Consider the following 8,761-nt stretch of genomic DNA (forward strand, 5'->3'; position numbering starts at 1 on the left):
GCTGGTCGGGATAACTAGGCTACGGTACCCGATAATTTCCTTTCAATCCAAGCTGTAGGCCACACATTTGTTGGTCCAAACTAATCATTTTAACTATTCAAAAGTACTAACTTATAGACATAAACATGATCTATTTTCTTTTTTTTTTTGGAACATTTTCTTTGTTTTATTTTTCCTTCATATCTTAAATTTTTCTGAAAGTGTTGCGACCGTGCCAAATTTCTTTCAACTCAATAACTTACTTCGGTCACAAGCACGTTTTAACGTTCGCGTTTTGTCGCTTCTACCTTTTTCTATACTTTTGCTATGTTGACGTATTGTTTTTGATATCATGATCAGAAAGAAAAACAACTGAACTGACATGACGAATTCAAGCACGTTTTAACGTTCGCGTTTTGTCGCTTCTACCTTTGCTATGTTGACGTGTATTGTTTTTTATATGATGGTCAGAAATAAAAACAACTGAACTGACATGACGAATTTTAATTTAATAGTTCAAACATTTTCTTTTTATTCCTTTCTGCACGATTTCAACGTTTAGCGACGTTAAAACGATGTAAAAACGGCAATTATAATTAGGCTACGGTACCCGATAATTTCTCTTCAAAAATTTCAAAACCTCGCCGAATAGGGCACTCGCCGAAAAGGGCTCTCGCCGAATAGGGAACTCGCCGAATCGGACTAGTCGAATCGGACTCGCCGAATCGGACTCGCCGAATAGTAGCAGACCCGTTTTGTACATTGTGTGGTTGGTATGATGGTTGTCGTTTAGCAGTTTACGAGATGTTTGAATGACAGTGATAGATTTTGGTGAAATATGCTTCTACCTGCCAATAACCTCCTGCAATTGGCGCGAGATCTGCCTTTGCAACGTTTCTGTTTGTGAGTCAGGCCTAAATGAGAGACAAGAATAATTACAAAAAATTTAAAATTTACTTCAATACCATTCTCCCCCTTCCAAAAACGGAGCACGTCTTTTAGGTGCCTGCCAAATAGGTGCGCACACTGTGGCGTCAGGATATTTAGGTGCGGTGCCGGTCATTTAGGTGCTATTCCCAGTAAAGTATATTTCGTTAGATGCTTGATGGTAATACTCCAGACCGTGGCGTACGCAGAATTTTTTCAAGAGGGGGGGGGGGCTTTCAAATGCCTATCGAACCGAAATGAAAACGAATTGAAAAAAACAACGCTCATTTGCTAGTGATAACCAGTAAGTTATATTGTAAAAGATTAGTCTACCATACTCAGCTTGCATTGAGGATATTTTGTTATTCTGAAACAACTAGGTTGCTCATTTGGATAGACTTTGTATTTAAAACAAACAATATGATACAACACTCTTAACCAAGCATTTCTGATAAATGATTATGAGTGTAAATTGACACACTGAATAGCACCTAAATGACCAGGCGCCACAGTGCGCTGCACCTAAATATCCTGACGCCACAGTGCGCGCACCTATTTGGCAGGCATCTAACTGTCTGCACCTAAAAGAAGTGGCTCCTCTAAAAAAAAGTCGCATTTTTTACTATGTAAAGTGATCAGGAAACGATACAGTTGGTTTACTGGATAGGCCACATCACATTAGCGCACCGTGAAAAGTCCCATGGAAACCTTAAGCAGTATGCAATTCTAAATTGGTAGCACACGTCAAACCACATTATTCAGGAAACAGTTTTGCATGTGAAGCATTTAGAATGATTCGTAATGATGCAGTTGAAGAATTACACAGTGAATAGAAACAGTAATTTCATCATAAGAGAACAAAAATTCCTTCCATTTTAGTGCATACTAGTTTAGAGAAATTGGCAATGTTTACACATTAAAGCAAACTAGTGCATGCATTCAATCTGACGTGGAAAGATGTTAATTGGCAAGCTAAATGCAGAGATTTCTAAGAAGTTTGTAAAATCGATTCAAAATATAACTCAATCAAGATTGTGAAGGTTTATTTGCAGCTGGCATCTTCTTGGTAGGCTACGCAAAAAGTGACATCACGTGATTATATTGTGACGCAGTGAGCGAAATCGAATACGGTTAAACTGGCGAGCGCGAGCAACGTCACCTCACAACTTCAGCCCTGTACCTTTCAAAAGATCCAGTGAAGGCAACCACCCACTTTATGATGCTGACACGGGCAGAAAGCATAGGGCAGCCGGAAGCCACCTCGATACGAGGGTCGATCGAGCCGGTATCAGATACGTTTAGTATGTAATTGATGGCTTGACGAGGCTCGGGCAAAGCTGAAAAAGATTAACGAGTTAAAAATGACGTTGCGACTAGAATGAAAGTCTATCACAATTCGTTTTGGTGGCTGGGCAATCACTTCAAAGGGTTGATTTATAAAAACTTGCATGTTCTAGTACAAAGTGTTTCTTTAACCAGTTCCTTAGAAAGGATCTAAGATTGGATAGGAAGAGCCAAGAGTGGAAGACATTTTTACAATAAAATCAAATCTTTTTTTCATCAAGCTTGTGCTATCCACCCAAAATTACTGAATGCTCACAAACACCGAACCAGTAGCTTGGGATTACAACAACGCACAGGCAAATTACAACCTCGGCTCAACATCTATTTCTTGACATCATGCTTTCTTCTGTTGTATACCACATACTTTGATATATATAAACCGTGGTAAACCATAGCCGACATGTGCGATACATAAGAACAAATAGGCTGTACAAACAACACGCAGCACAATAGAACCAGTGGGTGTTGACACGATAGACATGTCAATAAACCACGAAAAGTCAATAACACAGATTGGTATCATGGATACCGTAAAATGAAAAACGTTGAGATTGGAAAAAAGTACTTGGTACGTGAAACAGTAGTTCCACAAACCAAAAAACTATAACATTTACCTTTCTATACCTCTATACCTTTCAAAGGGGAAATTACATACGGTTACGGAAGCATTACTAAAATACTATTACTCAAATTTTCTATGACATTGTAACCATTATTACTCAATCCTCACATGCGGCGTCCAGGTTACACGAATAGACACTAGTAGCAAAGCTGAAGTCAGGGAAGGCATGAGTGAGGTAATTGTCTTTGAATAGATCCCATAAAAAGCTGAAGCACTTGGTCGCCATTTTGTCTCCATCTTTCCAATGAAGCTCACGTGCCTGTGATATGATCCAGATAGATGACGATTTTTTCTTCTTATTCAACTATATCATTAAAATCTTCTATTTACTGCATATCAATTACATGTAAATGAAGAATCATTATAGCAGCCTCTATAGAATCCACGTCACTTGCGAACACACCATGTGCAATTGTGCATGTATGTATACGGCAAACACTCCTACTGAACAATTCAGTATCTTACCTCCAGAACCATAAACTCAAGTAAGGCATCAAGAAAATACTTCGTAAGATCTGTGGGAAACTTTTCGCCGGAAGCAGGCGGCACTAGACACATGATTTCTACTTGATGCACACCATCTGAAACAGGAAATGTTTGGATGTGATGTGCATGAAAGACAAGATAAATAGGATAAATTTTATGTCGATTCAACGTCAATGCAATGAAGGTATTGATCTCTCATTTACTCCTACAACCATAAGAACATGTACACTGTACAGTTGTACACTCTAGCCAGTCAATTCCATTTTCAGCGTTAAGTCAGCCTTTGAATCCATGTGTGGATGTGGAGGTTAGGTTTAGTAGGCAGGGTTATATTTCTGTCAACATTGAAAAAACAACAGATTATATTATATACATTTAAAACAGTGATATAACCTCTCAGTGATCACAAATCTAAATGTTGGGTAACTTCCTTGATGTATCAAATTGTGCCCAGAAGAAGTGTTCGCAAAACAACATATATGATTAGATCTGAAAAATGGAGATGATATGGTTTCCAAAAGCAACACCAGCAAAGCTAGCAGCAACATAACAGAAACAAAGCAACGAGAACAAATGATCATAAGGCGGCGGATGAATTTGTTAGCCGAGCATGTACGATTATACGTATTAACGTACATTCTTCACTCGTGGGCGTGTTAACCAGCCATTCCAAACTGTACGGCTTCCCATCTTTGGATGTTGGCGGTGGGAAGCCAGGGATGAGGCAAGCGTACAGGAGGAGGGTGTGGGAAAGAGCGTTTTCCCGAAGAGCACGAAGCCACAAAAGAAAGAAGTGCATCCCTTCTTTACGGACCTAAAGTATAACACCATTCTTGTCATGTTCTACAGACTTTTTGTTAATGTGTCAAGATCGTTCAGACAGCATGGTCACTTTGTACAGTTTAAACTTGAAAATGCGACAATATCGCACAGATTATTTAGTTGCAGATGGAAAGTGATAACACTGCTAGGTCTTTAATTCATACAATCTGATTGAAAAACGGCTTGATCGCACTGCTAAGGCACAACAGAAACGTTAAAATCTATTTAAACTCTTCAAAGAATAACAAAGATATCTACCGAGTAAAACGTGAGTAACAAATAATACAAAAAAGTAATAAAAGCTACCAACAAAAAACACATAGGCTACCTTAGGCTTAATATATTGTAAGTGAATCTAACTTGTTGTTACACCATGTATACAAATTATTATTAGAGCACCATACAAAGACTAATTTTGTAAACAGTAATGCGATATATACAATTATACATAAGTACAAAACAATCTTTTTCGAGCCATTCTAAACGACCTTTAATGAGTTTTGCGTATGGAGAAGTCTCTTGATGATTGTGTCTGCAAACCAAACAAAAAAGAATTTTCATTTTCAGTGTTTACAAGCAAGCTTTATAAAGTCAAATATATACACCACTATTTGGTCCCTGTTAAAAATTGCATTTAATGTTGAATACAAATCAGTTTTCACACAATACTATGGGATGTCGACAATAGAGTAGGCTGCATTTATGAAAAAAAATTTACATTTTGTAAATGACTGAAATGTATACACAGAATGCATAATGATTAATAATTTTCCGTTGAGCAAGATGCGTTGTCAGAGCTTCGCATCAAGATCAATAAAGTAAAAGATTCTCATCGTCATAAATACAATTGCCAGGCCACATTACTTTGTTAAAGTAGTAACACAGGTGGTCCTATTGTTGGGACCACACTCCACTGTTTATACGGTAATAGAATTGCCATCACTGGACCAGGCTGCTTACCTATACTGTGGTATTGCCAGCGTTCATGGATCAATTCAGGAAGGTTTATCAATATTTGCTGAAAACAAAAGTGGTAGTTTAAAGTCAATGAATGCATGTTTTATTAGATCTGTGCTATTTTAGATCTATTTTAGAAAAAAACTCAACCTTAAATATCAATTACTTTTGCAACCAAATTAAGAGACAAAAAATATAAACAACAGCTCATTGTGCACAAAAGTAATTGGCTGAATGACTCATATATCATCATACTCACTACTCAGATACCTCAAATATAAGAAGGATAGAATCCAACTCTTCTCTCTGAGCACGATGAGCTAATAAACAAATGGAAATTAAATGACATTTAAAACATGCAAAGGTAGGCTAGAGAGGGAGCAGCCTAGTAATCAGAGAGGAATATTTTTTTGCATTCTTATATTATATCATACCAAACCAATTAATAAGAAACAAATTATTGGTCAAATACCTGCTGCAATAATGGACCTTCAGACCACAAAACATATATAACCAGGAAATTAAACCTTTTAAGCAAACGACTTTTAAAGTGACCTATGCTATTCAAAAATGCTGAGAAAAACTGTGAAAACTTTCAGAGCATATCAAATTTGTTAAAAGTATTAGTAAGATGTTTTTTAAAATAGATGGTTAACAGTTTCATTCTGAATTTGATCATGGCTACCTAAAGAATTAAAGAAATGACTTGATTTGTTACATTTTGCAAATTTTTTCAGATTTTGCTAACTTTTGGTAACTGCCCGAAATTTTTTGTCTTGCTACTGTCTTCCCCAGGTGACAAGTTGGGTTTTAACATTACCCTAAGGCAACAAAAAGCTTTCATACCATTACAAGTCAGCATAAAGTAAAAAAATCTGGAAAATTTTTTATTCAGACAGTAGCAGTGCGGTAGTCAAAATGTGCAAAATGTGACAAATCAGGTCGCACCTCCACTCCTCCAGGTAGCCATAATCGATTAATCGTATCTACTGAGATGCATTGACAATGAAACTTTGATATTTATACTTACATCCTTTTAATCTCAGATTAGATTCTGCCAGCAAAAAGTTTTCAAAGAATATGAAATAGATATGTGAATAATGGAGCTCAAATAAATTCTGCACCTCGGTTTCTGAACTGTTGTCTGAAAAAAGCATATGTGATATACTTGTTAAATAGAGCTTTAAAAATACCACATTGAAAAATAAATGACTGCTTACAGCACAGAATAATTCAAGCAAACAAAAAAAAAGTATAGGATGCTGAAAAATTAAGTCAAAATTTTATGGATCAATGACTTAATTGTAAAACAGAAAAATGTTTTAAAATCAAAGTTGTAAAAAAATTGATGCTACCAAACTGTAAGAAACTAAAGATTTGAGCAATTAGCATTTTTCAAATTAAGATTAATTAAATTTTAAGTTTTTCAAATCTAGCTCAGATATCTTGACAAGTTTTGAGAACATTTTTCTTTGGACTAGGAAGAACACTTAGAAAGCTTGAGGATGTCAAAGTTTGGGTAAACAACTGATTTGGGTCTGGACACTGAGCAATTGAAGCTTTTGCTTGCATGATAGTTGAAGTTGAAGTGATACTGGCATGGAATTAGTAGAATCAAAACTGAAAAGAGTTTGCTTAATTGTTCATTTGTATAGCCGAGTGACACCAACAGTATGAACATTTTTTTTTATTTCCAAAAGCAAATATTTATTACCGTACATATTTGAAAAACTAATTTAGTAGGAATCTTTAAAACTTTGCATTTACTTTGTTGATGAATCCCTTACTGCGGCACACACTCAGACATCAAATCAAGTCAATTACAAAAATACATAGGCCTACTCATTTACTATGCTAATTGTTGTTCAAATTAACTCTTTTTGAAAACAATTACATATACTAATATAGTTTCGGGAGAGAGTTTGCTTTTTTATACCAAAGACAGGCTGCAAGACAGGCAAGACACAACAACAACACAGGGTTGAGCATTACAACAGTATATTACATATTTACAAATAGTTCAACATTCAAACGTTTTCGGCTAACTTAAGCCCTCATCAAGAATCTGCAAATATTTATAAACTACAATAAATTTTACTTCTTGACAGTAACTACCGTAACTAACTAAACAACTAACTAAAAGCATCGTGTTGTTTAGTTAGTTAGTTACGGTAGTTACTGTCAAGAAGTAAAATTTATTGTAGTTTATAAATATTTGCAGATTCTTGATGAGGGCTTAAGTTAGCCGAAAACATTTGAATGTTGAACTATTTGTAAATATGTAATATACTGTTGTAATGCTCAACCCTGTGTTATTGTTGTGTCTTGCTTGTCTTTAGTATAAAAAATTACATATACACAATGCACAAGCAGTTCTCTAAACTAATATTTGATACAAGTCAATTTTATGCTCACCAATAACATTTTTCAAATGTTTCAGGCGAGTGGCAACATCTTTTTTGGGATCAAACAACTTTTGAATAGATTTTTTCACAGCACCTTCGCCTTGCTGCTGACGATGAATTTTGAACATCGTGATATCTCTTCAGGTCTATAGATTTTAAAGAAATAAAAAATTCAGTGATTACCAAAACCACTTCTATATGATACATCCTACAGCAACGCAAATATGTACACAGGATTAGGATAACGCCTTTGCCAAAAATCAATGACCAAGCTTGTTGCTATGGTAGCAATTAAAAAGCATTGTTTCGTGGCAGGTGTGGCCAGTTAGAAATAAAGTTAGAGAGGGAAGGTTAGGGCTTTGTTCTCAGCCCAGGACTTCAAGATTTTCCAAATTACTAGTTTATGTTTTCAACTGCTTTAAACTTTTCTTAAATTAGAGCTCAGCATTCCTTATCTGGCAACACTATTGCGAAAAATATAGCCACTGCCATTTTTAAAAAGTCATGTAGATTTGTAAATGTCTTTTTGTCAAAAGAATTTTTAAGAATAAGTTATTTCACTGCTTCTACATGAAACAAATTAAAATACATTTGTCACAAAAACAATAACTTAAATGCTCAGAATTAATAACAGTTTATGATTAAATTAACTGACCAAGTGCAGCTTAACTAGAAAACTATTTGAAAATGATGTTATCAGTAAAATATAATCAATGTAAAAAGTGGAATTAAAATGCTGATGATGAAAACGTCCAATCTACCAAACATTTCCATATTGGTAAATACAAAATATCCCATTACATGCAAACTTACAGTATTTTATATATAAAGGTAACTTCTTTTTCAACGATAACCATCAAGGCAATTGGCAGGTGTAAGTTAACCCACTATTTTAATTTCTACTTAAACAACATTGTGTCAAAACAGCTGCTGCAACAGAAATATAAAACATGCAATTACTCTCACTGATGGCTTCTGAATATTTTGATTGACAAATGTCATAAAATGCAAACATTCTTTGATATTTTTTAGGACTGATTTAAACTATCGCCAGGACTGATCTAAACTATCGAAACTAAAAAAAATAAAAATTTAAATCTACAAATCATAAGGAAGTTTGTATTCAATAATAACCTTAACAAAACCAGCTTGTGTTCTTTTTGAGCATAGGCTAAGCCATAAAATTACATCACCTTTTCTTCTTTAAATCTACAAACAC

General features: G+C 35.1%; 1 protein-coding gene across 1 annotated transcript in view; it reads right to left on the bottom strand.

The window, feature by feature from the left end:
* Positions 1–8,468, bottom strand: part of LOC145780565 (ral GTPase-activating protein subunit alpha-1-like) — a 48,454-nt gene extending 39,986 nt beyond the window's left edge. Inside the window, exons 1-12 of the mRNA XM_082592191.1 lie at positions 8,356–8,468; positions 7,553–7,688; positions 6,168–6,281; positions 5,408–5,457; positions 5,141–5,198; positions 4,669–4,712; positions 3,995–4,172; positions 3,338–3,453; positions 2,999–3,131; positions 2,486–2,494; positions 2,066–2,243; positions 828–893 (exon numbers count right to left, since the gene is read on the bottom strand). Of these exons, the coding sequence (XP_082448317.1) occupies positions 828–893; positions 2,066–2,243; positions 2,486–2,494; positions 2,999–3,131; positions 3,338–3,453; positions 3,995–4,172; positions 4,669–4,712; positions 5,141–5,198; positions 5,408–5,457; positions 6,168–6,281; positions 7,553–7,670 (1,064 nt within the window). The 5' untranslated portion in view covers positions 7,671–7,688; positions 8,356–8,468. The remainder of the gene's footprint in view (positions 1–827; positions 894–2,065; positions 2,244–2,485; positions 2,495–2,998; positions 3,132–3,337; positions 3,454–3,994; positions 4,173–4,668; positions 4,713–5,140; positions 5,199–5,407; positions 5,458–6,167; positions 6,282–7,552; positions 7,689–8,355) is intronic.
* Positions 8,469–8,761: the final 293 nt, after the last annotated feature.

This window comes from Aplidium turbinatum, chromosome 12, assembly GCF_918807975.1.
Source record: "Aplidium turbinatum chromosome 12, kaAplTurb1.1, whole genome shotgun sequence".
NCBI classification, from domain to species: domain Eukaryota; kingdom Metazoa; phylum Chordata; class Ascidiacea; order Aplousobranchia; family Polyclinidae; genus Aplidium; species Aplidium turbinatum.